Source organism: Procambarus clarkii, chromosome 47, assembly GCF_040958095.1.
Source record: "Procambarus clarkii isolate CNS0578487 chromosome 47, FALCON_Pclarkii_2.0, whole genome shotgun sequence".
Classification (NCBI taxonomy): domain Eukaryota; kingdom Metazoa; phylum Arthropoda; class Malacostraca; order Decapoda; family Cambaridae; genus Procambarus; species Procambarus clarkii.
Genome location: NC_091196.1, coordinates 6,895,113 through 6,921,841, shown reverse-complemented (window position 1 = coordinate 6,921,841; position 26,729 = coordinate 6,895,113). Strand labels below are relative to the sequence as shown.

The following is a 26,729-nucleotide window of genomic DNA, read 5'->3' as shown; positions in this document are numbered from 1 at the left end:
TTTATCGGCACACATGCTTAAACATATGGTCAGTAAGCTAACACCGAATAATAGTAGAGCTATAAAGTTAGTTTAGTTCATTTATTATGCACCCCATACCCATCTTGTGGGCGGTAGTGGGAAGGGTTACAGAGGCACATAATGGGCTCAGGGACTGAACCCCACAATTCATTTAACTAAGCAAGTTACAATCTTGATGAGCTAGTTACAAAATTCAGTATAAGTCGTCACATCATTAATGAGTTCGAAATCGACCCATTTTACAGTTTCTAAATTAAGCAACTGACATATGTAGAGCCAGTGTCACAATTCATATGTTTGTGCTGCACACCGCCCCCCATCCAGTGGGCAGCCGTGGATAGGTTACAGTCACTTAGTTACTACCTACAGTTAGCAAACTGGGGATATTTGGCTAAAATTTCTGGTAGCAGATCATTTTGAATTAAATATTTACACATTGCTGGAACATTGGTTATAGAATTGTCTCTGAATTCACGTATCTTTTCGCACTCCATCGCATAGTGACGGAGGGTGTGCGAATAATTTTGTTGACACAGTTTACATTTGGTCAGGTCTACATCAGCAGATATTGAGAATTCCCAGAGGTACTTGTAATCGAGTCTAAGCCAAGCAGTAGTAACATCTAGAAGTCTGCTGATTTTACTGGATGAACCATAGATGTGTGGCTCCTCTTGCATGCTAGTATGATTATAGATGGAATTACTGGTGTCGATTTAACTTTGCCTCAGATTTACAAGATTTTGTTGAAGTTCTTGGTGTACTGCTGCTCTCAGATTGCTCATTGACAATCCAAGGTTACACTCAACGTTTCCTTTAAAGGCAGATTCCTTGGCTAACTTATCAGCTCTATCATGCATTCGGAGGCCAACATGAGATGGAGATCACATGAAATGGACTCTGTTACCATCATTATTAATTTTGTTGTATTTGTGTTTAGCTTCGAACACGAGCTTGTTACGGTTATGTCTTAAAGAGTTGAGAGCATTTAAGGATGATAGAGTCACTTACAATTAATGTATCAAGTTTAGAGACTTGTACACATTTCAGTGCAAGGAGCAAGGCAAATAGTTCGGTCTGAAGGGTAGAGACCCAGTTGTTTATACAGATTCCCCACTCAAAGTATAAGTCATCACCCATTGTCAGGACAACTGCAGGGCCAGCTGCGTCCGTGGGGCGGTGTAGGGAACCATCAGTGTATATGATTTGAGAAAGAGAATGCTCTGTGGAGAGAGCATCAGTATGGCTTAAGGCGTTGAGCTTCGCCTCAAGACGAAGACTGATCTCTAATTTCATTTCTTGGGTGAAAAGGGACGGATTAATATTGGAAAGTTTGTAATATCTCACGGTGAAGGAAAGAGCCGTTGTTGTTTCTCTTGGTACAAATTATAAACCTCATACATTTTAGTTCAGTTCCAGTTTTAGTTATCCATCTGGAACAATGCTGACCTTCAATAAAGACATTCTGGAGGGCTTCTGTGCAAGGGTTAGGATGAGTTAGCCTAATCATTTTTAAATCAATTTGACAGTTAATTTCAGTAACACGATCAACAACGCTCGGAATATTAAGTTCCTTTCTCATGTTAAGTGTCTTTGTGGTATGAGGGCACCCAAGGATAATCCTCAAGGCTTCGTTCTGCAATTTTTCAAGCCCTCCAAGCTTTCTTTCAGGCATAAAAAATGGCAGAGGTGCAGCATAACCCACTAAAGATCTGATGTATGCAAGGTATATCATTTTGACAATTCTGACATTGGAACCATAGCCTGAGTGATAACCCTGCAACAGCCTTGAGAGCTCGGAGCCTCTTTATATACTGACGACAGAGTCTGAATACAACAGCACCATACAGTGGCACCTCAAGGCCAAGGTATTTGAATCTGTTTACATAGTCAAGCTGGGAGCTATCAGACAGTTGCATCTTGCGAACAGCTCCTCCCTGCCTGGGTGGGCTCCGATTTAGTAGCTCTGTTTTCTCTGCTGAGATGACTAAACCTAGGTCCTGACATGTCTAATACAGAGTTAAGAGTGTTCTGCGTATTAGCATACCCAGTGGTATGTATCATTATATCATCAGCATAGCTAATGATGAGGACGTTGGGTTTGCTCGGTACAGAGTTTAAAAGCGTGTTTATTAAGATATTAAATTAGGTAGGACTGAGGACACCTCCCTGCGGAGTAGCTAGTTCCAAGTCTCTTGTTACACTCCTATGCCCCTGGAAAAATACAGATGACTTCCCTTTAGATAAATAACCCCTGATCCAACAAAAAAGTCGACCACCAATATTCATTCTTGCAAACTCATTCAAGATAACATTTCTATTTGCAATATCAGTATTATACTTGAGATCCAGGAAGGTGGTATATGACTTTTCAGTGTGCAGGGTAAGAAAGGTGGTGATTTAATGATGCAGCTATAAAACGATACAATTATATAATATAAACGCCCAATGGTTGAGATGTAAATCCATGGTTAACATCATAGATTATCGGATATGTGGAAGACGTTAAACTCATAAGCCAGGAAATCAGATCAGCCAAAAGAAACTACGAAAAATAACTTGCACAAAATATAAATAATTCTCCACAGTCGTTCTATGCCTACATAAGAAGTAAAACTAAACAAAAGACTTGGTAAGACCCTGGAAATATGAAACTAACCAAATCATAATGGACGATTAAAGGGCAGCAAGCACTGAATGAATACTTTACAACAGTGTTTACAATTGAAAGATTAGATTGCACCCTATTACCCACACAAATGTTTGAAGGAGGTGAAGAGAACGAATTAAATGATATACCCCATAACGTGCCACATTACCAGGAAGAGCACTGACAAACTAAAAGACTCAAACACCCCAGGTGTGGAAGCAATTATCCAGAGCTGTAAAGGAACTGGCAGAGGAACTATACCTGCCACTGAAACTCCTTTTCAGAAAATCTCTTTACCACGGGATAGTTCCCTCTAGATTGGAAATATACATATATCACTCCTTCAAGTTCAAGTGCGTTTATTGAGACCATATGTACATATCAAAAAGATAGAGTAGCTTGGGCTATTTCTACCCTCGATTGTCACCCATATTTCGAAAGTAGACAGAAAGCTCAGTAGAAAACTATGTCCAATTAGTTGTCATCACACATCTGCAAGCTCATGAAGAGAATCATAAGGGAAAGAATCATCCACCATCTCACAGTGAGCTATCTTGTAATATCAACGCAACATGGGTTTGTTAAAAATAGGTCACATTTTTTTAAACGATAACGAGCTATTGAGACATAGGATACCCAGTAGATGTAGTTCATATGGACTTCGATAATGCTTTTGATAAATGGTACTACATGAAAGACTAACAAGGAAATTACAGGCATTTGGAATTAATAATATAACACTAGAATGCATAAAACAACGGTTAAAATAAAGAAAACAAAGAGTCGTGCTAAATGGGAAGGAATCTGACTGAAGAAATGTGGTGAGTAGGGTACAACAGGGATCCATTTCCGGCCCAATCCTTTTTAAAGTATTCATTAAATAATGAGAGATGAAAATATTACGAACCGCATCATCAGTTTTGCAGATGACACAAAAATTTATGGTGAAGTGGGAAGTGAAAATTATATCGAGGACATAGAAAGAAATCGATAAAAAACTCCACAAATAGTCAGAAGATTGGAAAATATTATTTAATATAACAAATGCAAGACTTTGCATGTGGGGTATAACAATCCAAGTCACAACTACCAAATTATTAACATTACCCTGCAGCAGATTGCTGAAGATAAGGACTTAGGAGTCAAAATCCATCGTTCTGCAAACACAGTGTAACGGTCCCTATTACGTCGTTACATAGTTTTTACATCTTGGTAGAATGTTGTTACAACTTTCTACATTGTTGTTACAACTTGTTAGGTGTTACAACTTGTTCGAACATTGCAGCAACATGGTAGTTTCGTCGTGTGTTTGGCAAGATATAAACCCATGGAATCGTGTACCCACTGAAGTTGTAAATGACAAACCTGTTTAATTTTTAAATTCAGCAAGAAAAAATCATCAGGACAAATAGGGGAAAACTTTGACAAGCCGTCGGCTCGCTATGCTCGTTGAGACCACTAGAGTGTTAGTTGCTCTTAGGCATATTCAGGTAAACGACTTGTGTTGCACAGAGTATAATCCAAGAAAATTAATAGGAGCTAGTGTGGCAAGGTGTAGACTGGCGTTGGGAGGGTGATGCTAAGGGGAACACTTAGGAGGGGTTCAATAGGAGCTAGTATAGCAGCGTGTTAACTGGCGTTGGGAGGGTGATGCTAAGGGGAACGCTTAGGAGGGGTTCAGTAGGAGCTAGAATAGCAGCGTGTTAACTGGCGTTGGGAGGGTGACGCTAAGGGGAACGCTTAGGAGGGGTTCAATAGGAGCTAGCGTGGCAGGGTGTAGACAGGCGTTGGGACGGTGATGCTAGGGGAAACACTTAGGAGTTCATACTCTCACACCACCGAATACCACTTTGTTGATAGGCAGTATAATAAACATTTTTCACTGCTCAGACGTGTGACTCAGTATTAGTGCCACAAATGTCTGATTGTGTGAATGACCGATTATGCGTGCTTTTATCACCAGTTATGAAGTATTAATGAATCAATGGAGTTGCTCAGTAAGAATGACTAAATTCAAGTGATTCAAAGTGAGTTACTCAGATTGAGTGATTCCATGAGGGTGACTCACTATGAACAACTATATAGGAGTGACTTTGTATGATTCAATATAAATGAATCAGTGTGTCTTATTATAAGTGACACAATGAAAGTGACTATATCACGGAGTCAATGAGACTCAGTATGAGTGCCTCAGGATGAGTGAGTCAAAACAAGTGACTCAGTTTTCGTGATTCAGCATGAGTCAAACAAAATGCAGTGCGGGGCCTGGACTCAATCACGAAGAATTTATCCGTGATGTGGCCTTATTCTACATACTAATGATTAACATACTTGGTTCTGGAGAGTTTTATGTAGCTGCTGGACATCACCCACAATATGTAGGTGATGTTCCTTCCTTCACCTGATAAAATGTTGATGTATTTTATGAGTTGTGTTCTCTCCCACAGGGAGGGACGGCGGGTGTCGGCCAGGTGCGACATGACTACTGACGGAGGTGAGTAATCTCTCCCACAGGGAGGGGCAGCTGGTGTCTGCTTGGTGTGACATGACTACTGACGGAGGTGAGTAATCTTTCCCACAGGGAGGGGTAGCTGGTGTCTGCTTGGTGTGACATGACTACTGACGGAGGTGAGTAATCTCTCCCACAGGGAGGGACGGCGGTGTCTGCCTGGAGTGACATGACTACTGACGGACATAAGTTGTCTCTCCTGCTGCAGTTGTAATGGTGGTATTATTAGTAATAGAAATGGTCATAGATACAACTTTATGGAAGTTTTTGTAGAAAAAACTTCCTTCCAGTAAGTGAAATCAATTGACCACAATATGGAACTAATAAATTAAAATAACCTTGATGATTGAAATAATCTTATTGAACAACTTCGTCCGGTTTTAGATAACCATTACCGTGTAGAGTGCAATATGTTGTGTATCCGGTAACAATTAGCGTGTAGAGTGCAATATTTTCTGTATTCAGCAACCATTACCGTGTTGAATCCAATATGTCCTGTATCCGGCAACCATTAGCGTATAGAGTGCAATTTGTTCTGTATCCGGCAACCATTACAGTGTAGAGTAATATATGTTCTGTATCTTGATTCGCTGCTCTGTCACCAAAGGGAACAGACGTCAGGCTTGGCTGCCAGTCGTCGTTTGACGTAGCTGAGTGGTGGTGCACTGTTGGAGGTGTTTCTGCTGCAGTTGATTGGCCCATTGTGGAGATTGCTCTCAGGATGTGCTCCGTGTCGAAGTCTCTGGTCTCCTGGGACTGGAGAAGATATCGCCTACCCGTGTGGCGGTGTCGCTTGCCATCGCTTGTTTACCAGGAGTTTGTGGCACGCTGGGATGCACGATCGCTTTCTCTTCCTGCTTCGGCTGTGACTGTGAAGATCTCGGATCCCTGGGTTGACTTTTGTGAGTGTCCACGGTGTGCCGGTGACCTTCCCTGAGGCGGAGCTTATGTTGTTCTTTACGCGGTTTGGTGCGGTGGTGAAGCACCGGTTCACCACTTTGAATGCAGGCCAGCTGAAGGGGATTCATCTGGGGTTCTAATACGCTCATCATGCGGGTCACAAACCCTATTCCTTCCAAGGATTCGTTTCGTGGGCTCTCTCTGCAGGTATTTTATCAAGGTCAGACGCACCTGTTTCTGGTGTGCTGCTGAAGGCCATGTGGCGGCCGGATGCGATGCTCCTCGTGCTGAGGCCCCCTTCTGTATTCCTTGGAGGATGATTTTACCCACTTGTCTGTGCGTGGGGATTCCCCGGTGGGTCCTCGCTCTATGGAGGTGCCTGGTGTGGTTCCTGCGGTGGTTGCGGCTGTCGCTCTGTCTGGCCCTGATCTGACTGTCTTACCGGCCCCTAAGTCTGCGGACCTAGGGGCCCCCCTGATTCGCGCCTTCGACGTTCGGTGGATGCGGAGGTGCACCGGACTCTGGATGCTTTCGTGGTTGCATTGGATGGTGCTGTAGGGGTGGTGCCTGCGCGTCCTGCTAAAGGACATATCCTTCCCGGGGCTATCAGGGTGGTGGTGGTGTGTGTGTGTGGCTCCGCCCCCGTCCTCTGCTTCGTCGCCTCTGGTGATTTCTTCGCTAACACGTGCCTTTCCTCCTCTGCCGAATCCGATGCCCTCGCTGGATCCTTCGCATGTGCTGGTGTCTAACCATTCGCCTGCTGTGTCTGTTCCTTCTCCGGATCCGGTCTCCTTGGTGGGTGGTGGTTTTCTGCCTCCGCGTCGTTGAGGCTGCCGCTCTGCGTGGTCATGCTGCCCCGATTTTGGGGCCGCCTGCCGACGGTTCTTCTTGGGCACCGATTGCAGGGGGATGACAGTTCCGACGATCAACGGCCTGTTACTAAACGCTCTCGTATGGCTCGGGATGTCGCCTCGCCGGACGTGGGCTGAGGAGCGTGACGCTATGGATGATGATGCTGTGGGTGGCGTTGTGCTGCCTTCTGTGTCGGACCCTGGGCCCCCTGCTGGTGGCTCTTCTCAGTGGGTGGTTGCCCCTGGTGACCGCGACCTCGTAGTGGTGTTGTCAAAGGATGTGCGACGGGGAGCCACTGCTCCTGTTCCGATTGGCGGGGGCCCTGGGGCGTCTGATAGTCCACCCTTCGCGGGGCTCTGTGCGACGCCCGGCGTGGGACCTAGTGCACACCCTGGTGGGCGGCCCGAGGTACAGCCCAGTGTCCTTCTAAGTGCACGGCCCTGTGACCGAGCCCCTAGCAGGAAACCCTTCCCTTTCGTCCTCCCGTCCGGAGAGCTGTTTGATGCTACACCTATGAGTTTTGAGTGTGATGACTTGGTGCGTCCTGTTCCATAGCCCCCTTCTACCATCTGGGTTCCGCGGGCGCAGTGTTTTATCCTTGGAGTGCCGGATTTAATGCCTCGGCCCTCGTGAGGCTCCTGGACGTCCGATTACTGAAGGCGACCTGGCTGTTTGGGATGCTTACTGCTTTCGATTTCCGGCTCGGGAGTACCCATATAAGTATGAGTGATCCGTGTGGTTGGTTCTTGTCTGTGTTGTGCGTGTTGTTTCCCCGGTGCCTGCGTGCACGGGTGGGTGTCCTTGTCTGTGCGTGTGTGTGGGGTGGGTGTTGGTTCCTGGCTCCTGTGTGGACCTGTTCTGATATGTTTGCATATTATTTTGTGCATTTGCCTCTGTTCTGTATTTGTGTTTGTGTTGTCGATGTGTGCGTTTGTGGGTGTTTGATGTTCTTTATTACCTGTTCTTGCACACGCCCTGTGTGTTGGGTTTGGCGAGCGTGTTGGTGTGCGTTGGTGTGGTTGTGGGTTGTGTGTGTTGCTGTTCCATGTGTTTGTTGCATGGATTATGTGTGTGTGTGTTTCTTTATTTTTCCTTGTTATTACTTTATTCTTTGTACATATGTTATGCTATTTATGTTCTTTGTGTACTTTGGGTTTACTATTCATTTGTTGTTGATGTCCTCATTTGTGTCCGGTTCTGCTCCTCTGTGTGCGGGGTCGGACTGCTCGAGCTTGTATTCTGTTTTCCTGCCCTTTCTGTTCTAGGGGTGTTCTAGGGGTGCTTTATGTACATTTTATGTAAAATTTTTCTTGTACATTTTTATTCTTGTACTTATGTCATATCTTTGTTGTGTACTGTATGCATTCTCTGTCCCATGATGTTCGTGGGTTTGTCTGCTTGTGTCCTGTGTACTTTATTGTGCCCTCTTGTGTGTATATTATGTCTGTTTCATGGTGTTTGCTTTCTTGTTTCATGTAGGCACGATTGTTTATATTCATATGTTGTTGTGCACTTGTTGACTGTTTGTTCTTTGGTTTTTTATATATCAATAAAAAAATATGTTCTGTATCCGGCACCCATTAACGTGTTGAATGCAATATGTTCTGTATCCGGCAACCATTACCGTGTTGAATGCAATATGTTCTGTATCCGACAACCATTAGCGTTTAGAGTGCATTATGTTCTGTATCCAGCAACCATTACCGTGCATAAGAACATAAGAATGAATGTAACTGCAGAAGGGCAATTAACCCATTCGAGGCAGTTCCTATTTATATCCACCCAATCTCATTCATTTGATGTGATTGTTACCGCCGGAGGCGGATAGTTTATTGTGCAGCCCATACTCATTGAGTGAGCGGAAGTGCAAAAAACATCACAGAGGGCACAAAGGGTCTTTATCAGACCTCAACCGAGATTATTATATAAACAATTTCATCTATCATTCACACCTTATAATTACAATGTCAGCTAGTTACAGAGAATGTTCTTTTTCAAGAGCTATATATTTACAGTAAGTCATAATACATTAATGGAGGTCTTATCACTAATGCATAATTGTTTGAGCAATGGAGATATTACAGAGTCATAGGAGAGCTGCTGTTTATTATTAGTCTTCACAATGGACTACTTGTTTCATAATCTCATATGTTGTTTATCTACTGGGAGCGAAATATGGATACAGTGCAAGGATTTCAGGTATTTTGTCCTTGGTAATAAGATAAGTTGCCATATCATTCAACGTGAGCTTAGATATATCTCTAAATGGCTCAATTTTACAATAATCCAAAATATAGTGTTCGAGTGTGTGTGTCCCTGTCTTTGTCCACACACTTTACTTCAACTAGATCCCTATACAAGCTGAACTGACAGAGATACTTGTATCCAAGTCTTATTCGAACTATGACAACGTCTGTTAGTCTACTTGTTTTGTAAATTAACCCATACACATGTCTTACTTCCAATATTTCATTGTGATAAATAATGGGTCTGCTAGTTCCAGTTTTCACTATTCAACTTACTTTAAATTCATCCAGGAGTTCTCGTCTAATGACACTTTTAAGGGACCTATTTGATAACTCAAGATTCCGTTCAATACTTTCTTTATTTATTGCAACCTTAGCAAGGGCGTCAACTTTATCATGTTCCTGAAGGCTAATGTGAGAAGGAATCCACAGCATTTTTATATTTACCCCCTTGTTAAGTATTCTTATATATCTCTGTCTGGCTTCTAAGACACGCACGTTATTACTTGATTGCAAACTATTTATTGCTAGTAGTGAGGAAAGGGAGTCGGAAATAATTAAAATGTCTACTTCAATGTTGTCAATAATTTCGGGCGCTACCAACTCAGCTTGAATTGTGGATACCCAGTTACTAATTATTATATTCCTTTGAATTGTGCTGCCATCGGGCTGATGAGCAATAACAGCACTTCCTGCCCTCCCTGTAACTTTAATGAGTGATCCGTCATTGAATATGGTCTGTGAAATGTTGTTTTTAGTTTGTATATTGTGAATGTGTTCTAGGGTGTTTAATTTAGCAGCAAGCTGAGCATGAGGGTTGTTTGTAATTAGTTTCTTGGTGGGGTGTGCAGGGGGTCAGGATGTCAAAAGGTACTATCTGCCAAGATACCTTGAGGTGATTCCGGGGCTTAGTGACCCCGCGGCTCGGTCGTCGACCAGGCCTCCTCGTTGCTGGACTGGTCAACCAAGCTGTTGGACGCGGCTGCTCGCAGCCTGACGTATGAGTCACAGCCTGGTTGATCAGGTATCCTTTGGTGGTGCTTTTGGAAGTTCTCTCTTGAATACTGTGAGGAGTCGGCCAGTTATGCCTCTTATGTGTAGTGGAAGCGTGTTGAACAGTCTCGGGCGTCTGATGTTGATAGAGTTCTCTCTCAGAGTACCTGTTGCACCTCTGCTCTTCAACGGGGGTATTCTGCTCAACCTGCCATGTCTTCTGGTCTCATGTGATGATATTTCTGTGTACAGGTTTGGGACCAGCCCCTCTAATATTTTCCACGTGTAAATTATCATGTACCTCTCCCGCTTGCGCTCAAGAGAATACAGATTTAGGCTCTTTAGTCGGTCCCAATAGTTTAGGTGCTTTACTGATTGGATTCTAGCAGTAAAGGCTCTCTGCGCGCTCTCCAGATCAGCAATTTCTCCAGCTTTGAAACGGGCTGTCACTGTGCAGCAGTACTCCACTCTAGAGAGCACTAGCATCTTGAAAAGTATCATCATCGGTATAGCATGTCTAGTTTGAAAGGTTCTTTTTTATCAAACCTGTCATTTTTCTTACAGTTGTGACGTCTACTTTATTGTGTTCTTTAAAGGTTAGGTCTTTCGACATGAGTACACCCAAATCCTTTACATTGACTTTTCGTTCTATGTTATGATTTGACTGCGTTGTGTTCGTGGTTTCCGTTTTTATATTCTCCTTTCTTCCGTAGTGCATGAGCTGGAACTTATCTTCGTTAAACACCATATTATTTCCTGTAGCCCATATAAAGACCTGATTTACATCTGCTTGGAGGTTTGCCGTGTCCCCTATGTTGTCTACTCTCATAAAAATTCTCGTGTCATCTGCTAAAGATGATACAGTACTATAGGTTGTGTCCTCGTTTTTGTCCGATATGAGGATGAGAAAAAGTACTGGAGCAAGCACAGTACCCTGGGGGACTGAGCTCTTCACGGTTGATGGGCTGGATTTGATTTTGTTGACTATTACACATTGGGTTCTATTAGTCAGGAAATTGTAGATCCATTTGCCTATTTTCCCGGTAATTCCTTTTGAACGCATTTTATGTGCAATAACACCATGGTCACATTTGTGGAAGGTTTTTGCGAAACCTGTGTAAATTACATCAGCGTTTTGTTTGTCTTCCATGGCATCTAGTGAAGAGTCATTGTCGTCCAGCAACTGTGATAGGCCAGAGCGCCTTGTTCTGAAACCATGTTTTCCGGGGTTATGGAGATGCTGTGATTCCATGTATTTTGTGATCTTACTTCTTAGCACTCTCTCAAAGATTTTTATGATGTGTGATTAGTGCTATTGGTCTGTAATTTTTTGCCTCTGCCTTATTTTCTCCTTTATGGAGTGGTGCTATCTCTGCTAGTTTTAGTATGTCAGGGATACTTGGCTGGGATGGAAGGAAGTGCTGTACTCTTTCATCTGTATATACAAAGTGCAGTCCCATCATTTATATATGAGAGGCTGTTCTTTGAATCCATTTAGACTTGCTGGTTTCATTACGTATGTGTTCTAACAGTTCAACGGACACAATGTTGAATTTGTTATCACGCAGAAGCTTTAGTTCCATCATAAGATTGATTTAAAATATTCTATCTTGAATGCATGGTATATTTACTTCTTTCTGCATATTGAGATCTTTGGTAGTTATAGGACAGCCAAGTATAATTCTGAGTGCTTCATTTTGAATTTTTTCCAGTCTATCAATACTTTTGCCATTTTGCATGACTAAAACCGGTGCATAATAATCTATCAGAGACCTCATATATGCTAAGTACATATTTTTGGTTATTCTAATATTAACATCGAATATAGGGCTGTAACCCCACTACATTTCTGAGAGCCTTGAGTCTGTCTCTGCATTGTTGGTGTAACATATTGACTGCAGTTAAGGTACAAGGGACATAGACACCAAGGTATTTGAAAGCAGAGACATAGTCAATTGGTTACGTTATATATCTTAAGTTTCCTTGGTCCACGTTTGCGAGTTCCAATTTATCTGTTAAATACCTTAGTTTTAGCAGCGTTGATTGAAAGACCAAGGCTCTCACAAGCTGTATGTACACAATTTATGATTGTTTGTATTTCGCGGTGAGTTTTAGTATGTACAAAAAGGTCATCTGAATAGCTGATAGTGATGTTTGCGCCGGACTAGTCGAGATTGATTTTAGTAAGGCATTAATTAGAACATTAAACAAGGTAGGATTTAGTACTCCTCCTTGTGGGGTGCCTAGTTGCAATAATTTAGTTTCACTCTAGTTGCCTTGGAACAGTGCAGAGGACTTCCTGTTGGTAAGATAGCCCTGTATCCATTGTACTAATTGTCCACCTATAACCATTCTTGCTAAATCATTCAGAATCACTTTCTTATTAGCAATATCAAAGGCATTTTTTAAATCAAGAAATATTGTGTACTTCTGCCTTATATTTCCATGAACATTAAAAATGGTTATGATTCAGTTGTGTACACTTTTACCATACGTGAAATCATTGATATCAGGTGACATGTGCTCTTTAACTATATATAATAATCTCTTCCATAATGTTCACACGGACATGGTTTACATGTCCTTTTGCCAACAAATACTCACCACCAGGGTGTTCTTTGGCTGCCGCAGCTAACCTTGCACATTTCGATGCAGTTTCCGTTCCCAGGGGAAAATGAAGGTTGATTCTTTCCTTCACAGGGTATGATTTATTATATTGTTGGTTCCTCGTGTCTTTTCCAGATCTCAACACTTGTCCAACTATTAGAGTTCTCGTCATTATTGGGCTCCTCCTGACCACTATGTGCCTTCACTGTGAGGGATACCATGCTTGTATCTTCCTCTTGTGTACCAAATAATGTACTGGAGGCAGCACCTGCCATTCCTAAAGCAGCAGTCGCCATGCCTCGAGTGTCGCAACGTTCGCACGGGCTATGGTGAGCCCGTAAGTGGAGGCTCTTTCGAGCCATTATCTGTATCAATAGCTGATACTACTGATACTAGAGGTCTGGGGATGGATGGGGGGGGGTCTTTATGGTGGTTTTTCAGCCCTGGAGGGCTGGCTGTACCAGTTATGCAGCTGGTGGGGTTAGAGTAGACCTCTATGTGTTCCGCTTTTTCTTTGCATGAGACTTTGGTTGAGCCGTGTTGTCGTTGGAGTTTGGTGAGGTGGTCTCCATGAGGAGGTCTTGCACCGAGTAGGTGTCGTATTTGTGATGCAGCGGTGGAGCTCCCACTAAGATTTCCTTGTCTGAGGAGTGCGTAACCTCTGTAGTTGGTGTTTTCGTCTTTCGCCTCGCAGCCTGAGGTAGGCTCAGGTGTTGTTGAGTGATGGTAGAGGCTATTTCAGGAGCGTTGGTGGTACGGTTAGCATTTGTAGACAGCACGTCTTCTAGCGCGGCTGCTGAGATGGTGAAGGTAGGAGTGTTGGGAGCTGGAGAGGGAAATACCTCTGTTTGTGTCGTCGAGGTCCTGGGTGGTTCAGGAGTCTGTTGAAATTGATCTCGTCGTCGTCCTGGTGGAAGTCTCTGGAGTGGTAGTTGAGGTAGTGAGACTTGCGCCAGGGGCTATGATTGGGTCCTGGCCATTCGCTATGTATAAAGTGTTCAGGTAACTGACAAAACGATGGTTGTCAGGTCCAGCAAGCCTTTCCGCTTTCAGGGATACCCTACATCACGTGCAGGGATAATGCCTGCACGTGATGTAGGGGGGGGGGGGTCTGTGAAGGAGCCTGAGGAACCTTGGGTCCCCATTGTAAAGGCTACTCTTTGGTAAAACTGGAAAGTCTTCTGGTCGGTTGGTGGAAGCTGAGGTAGTGGGTTGAGCGCTTGGGGTTCGGGACGCAGTAAAGGTTGATTCTCTTGGCTTCAACCTGGGCCTTGATGTTTTTCTGTCTGTGAAGTAGTGATGGTCCAGTGCCCACAGGCTGCGCTTCTGGACGCGGTTCTGACACTTCTTGGTGGGGTGGGAGAGCTCGTAGCACTGCTGGTTCTCATAGTATCGTTCCTTTTTTACTTGGTGGGGCTGTATTTGTAGCCGAAGCAGAAGAAAACTTGTGTGGCAGCCTGGGTGGCCACAGCTATAGTTGTGAATGTAATCTTCATTGAAGATTTGTCGGTGCTTCAGAACTCTAGGTTAAATACACCCAGGTTCGGATTATCGTTCTCGATATTGTACATGATTTTTTGTTGCGGTCGGTCAGCGATCCACTGGCTGGTCCTGCTGGTAAAAACAATTCTTCTAGCTAGGAACTGGCGTGGAAAGTGAGGATGTAGATGGTATTCCTTGCAAAGTATGGCATCGTTGGTCAAGAGATTTTCTAGTTCTTCCTCACATGAAATGAAGAGAAAGATATCATCATCTTTCTGACTAATGTCAGTGGGTGTGATGCCGATAACGTCCTTCAGGACCTTTAGAATATCGCTTTTCCAGAAACCATGACCGTCAAGGGGAGTTGCTCTGGCCTTTACACATTTGGGTCGCATTGTGTCCAAACCCTCAACAGGTTGCAGTGTGATGATAGATATTAAACAAATAGTGAAACTCAAGCCAAGCAAATCCCCACGGCCAGATGAAGTGTTTGCCAGGGTGCTTAAGGAATGCAAAGAGAAGCTTAGTGAGCCATTGTCTACCATATTTAATAAATCATTAGAGTCAGGCAGAGTGCCAGAGTCGTGGAAGGTTCTAATGTGGTTCCAATTTACATGAAAGGAGATAGATCACTTGTGTCAAACTATCGGCCAATTAGCTTAACGTCTATTGTGGGAAAGTTACTTGAATCGATAATTGCAAATACCATTTGTCTTCATCTTGAACAACATAAATTAATAAATGATTCACAACATGATTCACAACAAATTTGCTATCATTTTATTCCAGCATAGTTAAGGCAGTTGATAGTGGTAAGGTTTATGATGTTGTGTACCTTGACTTTAGCAAAGCTTCTGATACAGTCACATAAAAGACTCATTAAAAAGATGGAGGCTCATGGTATCTGGGGTCCTGTATTGAGTTTAATTAGGGCGTGGATATACCCATGAAAACAGAGTTAGTTTAAATGGGGTTATTCAGAGTTGGAAAATGTTGTAAGTGGAGTGCCTCATAGCACTGTCCTGGGATCTCTGTTATTCAAAATATATATAAATGACTTAGATTTAGGTCCGAGCAGTAATATTTGCAAATTTGCTGATACAAAAATCGGGAGGGAAATAAACACGGAAAAAGACTCTCTATCACTTGAAGACGATCACAATAAGGTTTTGAAATGGTCAAAAGTTTGGCAGATTGTTACGGCCCTAATGGGATGCAACCGGGTTCTTTTCCGATGGTATTAGAGTTTGGGTAACTGGCCCCAAGTTAGTAGAGGCTTTCAAGGGGTGAGCTCCGTAATGCAAGAAAAATAAAAAGGGGAGGTACATTAAATACAAAAGTTCGTAACTTTATACCATGTATAATTTGTCTTCCCACCACCATAGATATATAAAAGTCATAAACGGGAAATATCACTACAAAATGTACATCATCGTCTCACTCTGAAGACGCTGAACACTTGGCCAAGCTCACTCCGTGCAGTCTTGCCTGGTTTCCTATTCCGCGGCACTACCCTCTGCAAGTACCAGGAATCCACGATAAGTCTACCCTGGCCACAGGCCAGCCAAATCACAATTCCACTGGGTGCCTCGTCGTGAAGGCCCACAACCACAGTCAAGCCTGCAGCTGGCAGGTATCAATCAGCCTCACGCTGTTAGGCCACTTCACGAGCGAATACTAGGGTTGCGAGCCCTAGGCAGGAGCCTCGTGTAACTCGCTTGTTACTCTCCTCGTTCGGTACCACAGTCGGCCGTCTCTTCCACCAGCCAGCCCCGGGTATGGCGAATCCCGTCACTGCCACTCCTCAGGCAGACAGTTGAACATTCAACAGTTCTCGTCCGACAGCGGCTCACTGCTTCTGCAAAGCAGACTGGTGAAGAGACCTTGATTGCCTTCGCTCTCTATGTCGATGATCTTACCCTTTGCTGTCAGAGTGATGATTCGCCTTTCCTTCAGCGCCGGCTTCAACTTGCGATTGATGCCGTGTCGTCTTGGGCCACCGATCATGGCTTCAAATTCTCTACTTCTAAGACTTGTGCCATGTCTTTTACTAGGAAACGGGTCGTTCTTCGTCCCTCTTTGTCACTTTATGGTCATCCCCTTGAATACAAAGATTCCACGAAGCTTTTTGGGTTATTCCTTGACACTCGTTTGTCTTGGTCTCCCCATATCTCTTACCTCCATGTTGAGTGCTCTAAGGCCCTTGCCCTCCTTTGGGTATTGTCCCATACTTCTTGGGGAGTGGATAGGCGCACTCTCCTTGCTTTACATTACTCTCTCGTCCTGTGTAAGCTCGATTATGGTTGCCTTGCTTACTCATCTTCTTCTCCTTCTACTCTTTGCCGTCATGATGCTTTGCACCATACTGGGTTGCGCCTCAGTTCTGGTGCCTTTCGTTCGACTCCCGTCCTTAGCTTGTATGTTGACACTGGCTTCCTGTCTCTCCAGGACCGCCGTGATCGCTACTGTCTTCGCTATCTTGCGCGGTCCTTACAACATCCTTCCTCTCGCCTCTGTCGTTCTTTAACTTTTACCACTCCTGCGGTTCCTGTTCCTCACCACCACCTCCCTCTTTCTGTCTGGTTATCTCTCTTACAAGATTCTCTTTCCGTTCGTGTTTCTAATGTTTCTCCTCGTGTTGTTCCTTCTTTGCCCCCGTGTAGAGTCCCCCTTCCGCAGTTTTGTACATCCTTGACCCGTATCACTAAAGCTTTTACCCCTCCTACGGTTCTAAAACGCCTTTTCCTTGAGCACTTTTCTTCTCACTCCCGCTCCGTTTCTGTCTTCACCGCTGGGTGTAAGTCTACGGACGGTGTTGGCTACTCTGTTGTTTTTCCTGATCACACTTATATGTGTCGCTTACCTCCAGAGACTAGCATATTTACGCCGGAGCTTTATGCTATTCTCTATGCTCTTCGTCTTCTGCTTTCTCGTTGTCAGTCTTCCTTTGTAGTTGTTGTTGACTCGTGTAGTGCCCTCATGGCTCTCGGGTCCTTTAATCCGGTTCATCCAGTAGTTGTCGAGGTCCAGCATTGGCTGTTTTTTGTTCACAGTAAATTTAAGTCGGTTGAGTTTTCTTGGGTTCCCAGCCATATTAGTGGGTCTTTAAATGAGCGTGCGGATGCTGCCGCTAAGGAAGCTGTCCGCTCTTGTTCCATCTCTCGTAAAGGTATTCCATGTTCCGACTTTTACCCGGTTATCCATTCCTCCATCCTTACCCGCTGGCAGGCTTCTTGGTCGTCTGTTACTGGTAACAAACTTCGTACTCTTAAATGTTGTGTTTCCTCGTGGCCGTCCTCCTGCCACCATAACCGGCGATGGGAAACAGCTCTGGCGAGGTGGCGTATTGGCCATACTCTTTGGCCAATACTAATTAACCCATGGTCACTTAATGGAGCGCCGCCCTGCTCCTTATTGTCCTAATTGCATTGTCCCTCTTACGGTCGTGCATGTCCTGACTTCCAGGACGAGCGTGTGTCTTGCTTTCCGACCTCCCCTCGTGGTCGCCTGTCCCTCACTGGAATTCTTGGCGACTCAGATAATTTTGATATCGTTCGCCTAATGCGTTTTTGTTCTCGTATTGGCATGCTTGGTGATATTTAGCGCCCTCTGATTATTCCGCACATTTGATGGTGCTACATAGCCTTCCCGGTTTGGCGTCTTCTTTTGATAATTACTTACTTACTTGGCTGCCTTGGGTAGACTGACTCTTCCTGCATCGCAGCAGCCTTCAACCCGTTCTCGCAAATTTAATAAGTCAATATTGACTTATTAGTTGGGTGCATAGGTGACATACTAAACATAATAGTTTCCCTTGAAAAGCTTCATAGAAAACACCGACCTTACCTAACCTACTTAGTATGTTAAAATAAGCATCTTATAGCTTCGTAATTACAATTGTTACTTAACCTATTATAGGTATAGGTTAGGTAATAATTGTAATTACGAAGCAATAAGATGCTTATCTTAACATACTAAGTAGGTTAGGTAAGGTCAGTGTTTTCTATGAAGCTTTTCAAGGGAAACTATTATGTTAAGTATGTCACCTATGCACATATTTAATAAGTCAATATTGACTTATTAAATTTGCGAGAACGGGTTGCAGCCTTATGTTGACTCTATGAAAGGAGACACGTCATCAGTACTGGGACACTACATGGGAACCACTAGGAAACATCACTTACTGGCTTATACACAAACGTACAGCTTCTAGCTCAATAGATGGCGCTGATGTTCAGAGCACCACCTCACCAGAGGTCAGCACTAGCTACCTCACAAACTACCAGGACAAGAATCTAGCATGTCGAGCTGGCATATTCCTGCCACCACTAGATGGCGTCGTTCATTTTGTGGGGGTTTCGGGAGCGGACTCACAGATGGCGTTGACGTCACTGCTCCTTGTTCCGACGGTGGACTTGGGTTCGTAACACCTCCCCACCAAAAAGAATTTGGTTTGGGTTCTTCAAAAGAGAAAACAAACCAAATTTGTACAAAACCAAACGGAAGCACATAAACACTGGAAAGATGTGGCGAGGATGTCTTGTCCGCAAAACTGTCTTAACAGGAGAATCGGGCACAAGGAAAACTCGAGGATCATAGGCCATGACCTGGCTGATGTGACTTCCAACAACTTCACTGAGATGCTAATCAGGAGCACAATTATCTCATGTGTCTTGGGTAAGGATCTGCATAGGCTCGTTCTGGGGTGAATCGACACCTCCCTGTGTCGTGGCACCGCTGGTGGCTGGTCGCAGAAGGTATTTCTTGTACTGGTCTTGCAGTCCTTCAGGAAGACGAGAACCTGGAATACAGGGGACTGATGATTGGGAGTAACAGCGATAGTCGTTAAATCTGTACTTACAGCATAACCACTTACTAGGGCCCAAACCTAGTCCCAACAGGGCTGCTTGTACATTGAGGAGTGTGTTCGCTCTTGCACCGTCAGGTTGACCAACGTTCCGTATAACACTGAATCCAGGCTCAGCAATCACGCGGGGGGGGGGGGGGGGGGGGTCAACCTGTCGACAACAGTCACTCATAAAAACATTTCTCCTACTCCCTGTATCAACCATCACCTTCCAGGTCCCTTCTTAGACTGCAACACGAACAGTGCAAGTCTCTAATCCCTGGGGTCTCTTCACAATGTTCATAGGAGCCATCATCTGTCGGTTCGTCCACTGGTCCTTACTTAGAACACACACAAGAATAAAACAAAATACCGCCAAGAAACATTTGGCTAACTTAGGAATAAATTTCACGAGCCTGTAATATCCATAGCCAGCTATATCCATTAGCCTGGTTTGGAACAAAGAGGGCACTAGAACCTGCCCACCCACCTCACATACCTCTGACGTCTGGGGAATCTCTGTCCGGTTCCGCGAATATAGTACCTTGCCACACTGCAAGTACTTATGTGCCGTCACTCCAGACTCTTGGGTATCCGTGGGTGCTTGAACATGAGGCCTCTGCTCTTGCTCAGTTGCTCCTGTCCCTGTAGCCCCATGTTTCTCGTCGGGAGAAGAGTCGGCAGAATCTGTTAGAATGCTGTCAATCTGGTAGGGAGAGGGAGAATTAAACAAGTTATATACTTCCTCGTCTGTCTGTACCTGGGTATTACCATTTCCTGTTGTCACCTCAGACCTTATTGCTGCTCCGGCTGACTCATCCACAATCTTGAGATGATTGTCGTTCCAACCTGTCACCAAGTCGTTGGCTAGTACTACGTCTATTCCAGCAATAGGCAGGGTATCTACTACTGCCAACGCACATATGCCACTGAAGTAGGGCGTGTCTAGATGTATTTGCACTAAGAGGGCAACGTACCGCGTCAAAGGAAACCCAACTAGGACAACCTTTTGTCTCCCGTCAACACTCATTCCCTCGGGTAACGAGTCTTTCACGATCAGGGACTGGGCTGCTCCACTATCTCTGACCACTACACCTGATCTACCAGTATGATCACTCGTTACATACCCGCCTGAAGTGTGAGGGGCAAACAATCCTGGTCCTTCTCTACTCGTCATTAGAGACTGGGTTTCCACTGGCGGCGTCACACAACCCATCAGCATCACTTCCCTATGTGGACCGTTACTTCTTCTGCCTCAGCATATAACAGCAATGTGCCCTTTCTGCCCACAAATCCAACACACTACATTCCTCCTTGGACTACGGTCTTTCGGACTGCTAGGACTAGACCTTCAGGGACTACCTGGGGGCGTCTTCATAGCACTTTGTGGGACGAGTCTCTCTTCTTCTTGGCGAGATTTACCGAACAGTCTTGGGTAACTCTTCGGGACATACCTAGTAGAGGATCGATGAGTTAGGATGTACTCCTCAGCCATAGTGGCTGCCGCCCTCAAGGTCTCTACCTGCTGCTCTTCTAGGTATGTCTTCAGATCTCCAGACAGACATTCCTTAAAGTCCTCCAACAAAACGAGCTGCTCGAGTTGTTCTTTCGTCTTCACCTTTCGAGATGCACATCACTCTTGAAAAAGCCGTTCCTTGATGTTTGCCAACTCGGTGAACGTGTGCTCTGAGGTCTTCTTCAGGTTCCTGAACTTTTGCCTATCAGCTTCAGGCACCAACTGATAAGCCATGAGCACTACCTTCTTCACCTTGTCGTAATCACTGGAGTCATCAAGGGACAACGTGGAGTAGGCAATTTGGGCCTTCCCAGTCAAGACAGACTGTATCATGATGGCCCAATTCTCCTTTGGCTAATCCAAAGAGGCAGCAACTTTCTCGAAGGCAGCGAAGAACTTCGAATCTTCCTTTTCGTTGAATTTTGGGACCATCTTTATATTTCTTATCGGATCGAAACTACTTGTTCCCTTTGTTTTCCTCTGACCACCTAATTGCAGCACTTCTAACTCGTGTAGTCTTTTCTTCTCCTTTTCTTCTCTTTCTCGTTCTTCTCTCTCTCTCTCTCTCTCTCTTCTTTCTTCTCTTTCTCGCTCTTCTTTCCTTAATTGTAATTCCAAACGTTTCATCTCCATTTCCTTCTCTTTCATTTCTCGTTCTTTCTCTATTTCCTTTTCTTTCATTGCCATTTCCTTCTCTTTAATTTCCCGTTCCATTTCTAATTTCCTCCACTCTATCTCACGATTTATTTCTAAAGCACGCATTTTGACAGTTAGAAAACTTATATTCAGTTCACCCGCATCACTTTCACCGTCACTACCTTTATCTTCCTTTTCAGTGGCAGCTACCATCTCACTTTCTTTGTACTCTGTGCCTTGCTTTCCTGCTTCTCCCCGGCCTTTAAATGTTTGTGAACCTTCGATAAGATCTCAACACTGGAATCACTTTCACGAATTTTGATCTCCAGATAGGCACTCACTAGCACAAGTTCTTGCTTTCCCAGATATTTCAATCTGGCAAGACATTCCTCCTTGTTCAGAAAGTCTTGAAAATCGTCCAGATCCTCAATGGTCACTTTCTCCGCCATTGTCACTTAAGTGGTGCACGAACACTTAACACACCGCTTCACTTGAGCACTTAACACACCGAGCACTGTACTCGCCAATACTGCACTTAATCACACTGCAGTGAACAGGCCATATAACGTCCTAATAATTAAAACAGGGGAGTTATTCACAAGGGATTGCACTACGTCACCACCACTGTCAAACGTACTTGACAAGGGGTCAGATCCCGCTGAGGATGCCAATTATGTTACAGCCCTAATGGGACGCAATCGGGTTCTTCTCTGATGGTATTAGAGTTTGGGTATCCGGCCCCAAGTTAGTAGAGGCTTTCAAGGGGTGAGCTCCATAATGCAAGTATAATAAAAAGGGGAGGTACATTAAATACACAAGTTCATAACTTTATACCATGTATAATTAGTCTTCCCACCATCATAGATATATAAAAGTAAAAAACGGGAAATATCACTACACAATGTACATCATCGTCTTACTCTGAAGACGCTGAACACTTTGCGAAGCTCACTCCGTGCAGTCTTGCCTGGTTTTCTATTCCGCGGCACTACCCTCTGCAAGTACCAGGAATCCACGATGAGTCTATCCTGGCCACAGGCCAGCCAAATCACAATTCCACTGGGTGCCTCGTCGTGAAGGCCCACAACCACAGTCCAGCCTGTAGCTGGCAGGTACCAATCAGCCTCACACTGTTAGGCCACTTCATGAGCGAATACTAGGGTTGCGAGCCCTTGGCAGGAGCATCGTGTAACTCGCTTGTTACTCTCCTCGTTCGGTACCACAGTCGGCCGTCTCTTCCACCAGCCAGCCCCGGGTACGGCGAATCCCGTCACTGCCACTCCTCAGGCAGACAGTTGAACATTCTACAGTTCTCGTCCAGCGGCGGCTCACTGCTTCTGCAAAGCAGACTGGTGAAGAGACCTTGGCTGTCTTGGGTAGACTGACTCTTCCTGCATCACAGCAGCCCTATGTTGACTCTGTGGAAGCAGACACGTCATCAGTACTGGGACACTACATGGGAACCACTAGGAAACATCACTTACTGGCTTATGCACAAACGTACAGCTTCTAGCTCAATAGATGGCGCTGATGTTCTGAGCACCACTTCACCAGAGGTCAGCACTAGCTACCTCACGAGCTACCAGGACAAGAATCTAGGATGTCGAGCTGGCATATTCCTGCCACCACTAGATGGTGGCAGGAATATTTTATCTTTTTATCTGATTAATTTTCTTAGTTAGTTCTTAGTAATAAGTTAGTTAATTAAGCAAGTGAATAATTAAGTAAGTGAGTGGACTGTATGTACTGATTCAGCTGCCTGAATTTATCTCTCACAATTGGGGGGACAATTTGCAGCTTAAACCACTTTGAGATGGCTCCTTCATACACCACAAATTGTTTACCTTATATCCAAAATAGAATTATGAATCATACCACATATGGTGGTCTAATCTACTAATATTATAGAAATAATGAATTAATTTCTTATACTATATCTACAGTATTGTACAAAAAAGAGGGCTTAGCTGTTCCTGTTGAAGGGGCCTGCTAAGGCTGTGTAATTGTAGCATCAAAGATGGGTGTTGCCCTGTTCCTCTGAATGCCACGTAATGGCGGCTGTCTGGAGGCTACAAAGCTTGGTGTACAGCTAGGTAATAAATTTATATTAGGAGCCAACTGTCTGCTCAGCTTCTTGTTACTCCAAATCACAATTACCTGCCGAGTTTAAAGAATTAATAATGTTTCTCTAAACATATAAGTACAGGTAAGACATGGACTATGAGGGTGTTAAGCTGTGTAAACGTACTTGTTATGGGGGGTCTTCATGCATCATAACCGCTTACCTATTTACGAATAAACTATGCCCAATTAAACTTAAATAATTGGTAAGACGGATACTGTTGTTACTGTGGTTATTGAGAGGCTGTTTTGCTGGTTGCTCGCTTGTTAACACGTAGTCTGGGTGTCTAACGAGTTAAATCAGCTTAGATGGAAAGACTCTCTACAGCGTGTTCTGATGTTATTGTCTTAGTGTGTACGTGACGACGCTCGGGGGAGACGAACGCAAATGTTTTATGGTTCTATTTATGTTAAAGGAATAGAGTATTAAGCTATATTCCCAGTGTTGAAAATTATATTCAGTCTTATATTCAGTCTTAGTGAACACTTTTATATTAAATTTAAACACTAGACTGTAGTATAAAAAGATTTAGGAGTAATGCAGATACGTGCCGTCGATGACGTCATGGAATCACCCACTCTTTTTTTTTCTTTAAGGGGATACTCAGGTTATTATGTGTGCGTCGGATTTCCGACAGCGGGCTCCGATGGCATTCATTATGAGATGCTTCGCCATCTCCCTCCGTGCACGTCTCAGTATTTACCGAGTCTGTATAATCGGATCTGGGACTCGTCGTCAGTCCCTGAGGACTGGCTCGATGCCGTTGTCCTCCCTGTTCGAAAACCAGGGTCTCTGGGAACATCCCCTAAGGACTTTCGCCCTATTGCCCTCACAAGTTGTGTCTGCAAACTCTTTGAACGTATGGTTAATGTTCGTCTGATGTGGTTCCTGGAACACCATCACTTCCTCTCCCCTTCTCAATTTGGTTTCCGCAAGTGCCGCAGCACAACAGATGTTCTGGTGAACTTGGAGGTCTATATTCGTACTGCTTTTGCTGCGAAGACCTCCATTGTTGCCGTCCTTTTTGACCTGAAAAAGGCTTACGACACCACTTGGCGATATCATATTCTATCCCAGCTTCATTCTTTTGGCCTTCGTGGTTGTCTCCCTCTCTTTCTCCGCAGCTTTCTCACTCGTCGTTCCTTTCGGGTGCGCCTTGGTACCGCTCTCTCTGCCTCTTTTCAGCAATACGAAGGTGTGCTCCAGGGTAGTGTTCTGAGCACTACTCTTTTTCTGGTTACCCTCAATGGTCTTCTTTCCTCTCTTCCTTCAGGCGTCTTTTCCGCTCTTTATGTCGATGATCTTACCCTTTGCTGTCAGGGTGATGATTCGCCTCTCCTTCAACGCCGGCTTCAACTTGCGATTGATGCCGTGTCGTCTTGGGCCACCGATCATGGCTTCAAGTACTCTACTACTAAGACTTGTTCCATGACTTTTACTCGGAAACGGGTCGTTCTTCGTCCCTCTTTGTCACTTTATGGTCGTCCCCTTGAGTACAAAGATTCCACGAAGCTTTTGGGGTTATTCTTTGACACTCGTTTGTCTTGGTCTCCCCATATCTCTTACCTCCGTGTTGAGTTCTCTAAGGCCCTTACCCTCCTTCGGGTATTGTCCCATACTTCTTGGGGAGCGGATAGGCGCACTCTCCTTGCTTTACATTCCTCTCTCGTCCTGGCTAAGCTCGATTATGGTTGCCCTGCTTACTCGTCTGCTTCTCCTTCTACTCTTCTCCGTCATGATGCTTTGCACCATACTGGGTTGCGCCTCAGTTCTGGTGCCTTTCGTTCGACTCCCGTCCTCAGCTTGTATGTTGACACTGGCTTCCTGTCTCTCCAGGACCGCCGTGATCGCTACTGTCTTCGCTATCTTGCATGGTCATTGCAACATCCTCCCTCTCGCCTGTCGTGCTTTAACTTTTACCCCTCCTGCGGTTCCTGTTCTTCTTCACCACCTCCCTCTTTCTGTTCGGTTATCTCGCTTACAGGATTCTCTTTCCGTTCATATTTCTAATATTTCTCCTTGTGTTGTTCCCTCTTTGCCCCCGTGGAGAGTCCCCCTTCCGCAGTTTTGTACATCCTTGACCCGCATCAATAAAGCTTTTACCCCTCCTACGGTTCTAAAACGCCTTTTCCTTGAGCACTTTTCTTCTCACTCCCATTCCGTTTCCGTCTTCACCGATGAGTCTAAGTCTGCGGACGGTGTTGGCTACTCTGTTGTTTTTCCTGATCGCACTTATATGTGTTGCTTACCTCCGGAGACTAGTATCTGTGTAATTGTAGATTTGCTATTCAAGATTTGTTTAGCACAGCGGAGCTTTTTGCTATTCTCTATGCTCTTCGTCTCCTGCTTTCTCGTTGTCAATCTTCCTTTTTAGTTGTTGTTGACTCTCGTAGAACCCTCATGGCTCTCGGGACCTTTAATCCGGTTCATCCAGAAGTTGTCGAGATCCAGCATTGGCTGTTTCTTGTGCACAGTAAATTTAAGTCGGTTGAGTTTTGTTGGGTTCCCAGCCATATTGGTGTCTCTTTAAAAGAGCGTGTGGATGCTGCCGGCAGGGAAGCTGTCCGCTCGTGTCCCATCTCTTGTAAAGGTATTCCTTAATCCGACTTTTACCCGGTTATCCATTCCTCCATCCCTCCATCCTTACCCGTTGGCAGGTTTGTTGGTCGTCTGTTACTGGTGTGACGGTAAAGTGTTGGTGTTCGGTTGTTTGAAAAGCTGGGGGCAGGGCCTCGTCACATAACAAAAAAAAAGAGAAGTTTGTCCTTTCGTCTGTGGTAAGGTAATGGGAAGACACACAAAACACAAGGTATATAACAATGAAATTTTAATTACTCTAGAAAACAAGACATGAATAAAGTCAACTTCATAAAATTCAAAACAGGTCAACAAACAAAACAACATGAATAATTACTGGCAATGAAAAGTTACTCTAAGACAAGAATGCCAATTATAGTGATAGCAATATAAATTATATAAGTGAGGTGCTGGAATACTGGCTTCAAGCTGCCACCTCCCTTAGTACACGACAGCCAAGGCTTAGTCTACTAGCGAGAGATGTCAACTCCAAGGAGCAAAGAGATATTCTGACGAGTACGGCGTGCTGCTGCCCCGACGACGACTCTTGGTGGTGGCGTGAGTGCAGGTGCGGCGAGACACCAGCCAATCAGCAACAGGCAGGTGGAGTATGAGCAGTTTGCTGGTTACGGCGGCTGTGGCCGGTGTCGGGGTGTGCATGGTACGATTTGCTTCCTGGGCAAAACGTTTGGCGATACTGGTGGACGTATCTTCTATATAGTATCTTGTACTTGAACGACGTAATGATGTAGGGAAGAGCAGGCTCAATCTCTCT

General features: G+C 44.6%; 1 protein-coding gene across 1 annotated transcript in view; it reads left to right on the top strand.

Annotated features, from left to right (window-relative positions):
• LOC123762896 (fibrinogen-like protein A) overlaps positions 1-26,729 on the top strand; it is a 324,583-nt gene that overhangs the window by 137,446 nt on the left and 160,408 nt on the right. The window contains exon 3 of the mRNA XM_069301923.1: positions 5,116-5,162. Coding sequence (XP_069158024.1) covers positions 5,116-5,162 — 47 coding nt within the window. The remainder of the gene's footprint in view (positions 1-5,115; positions 5,163-26,729) is intronic.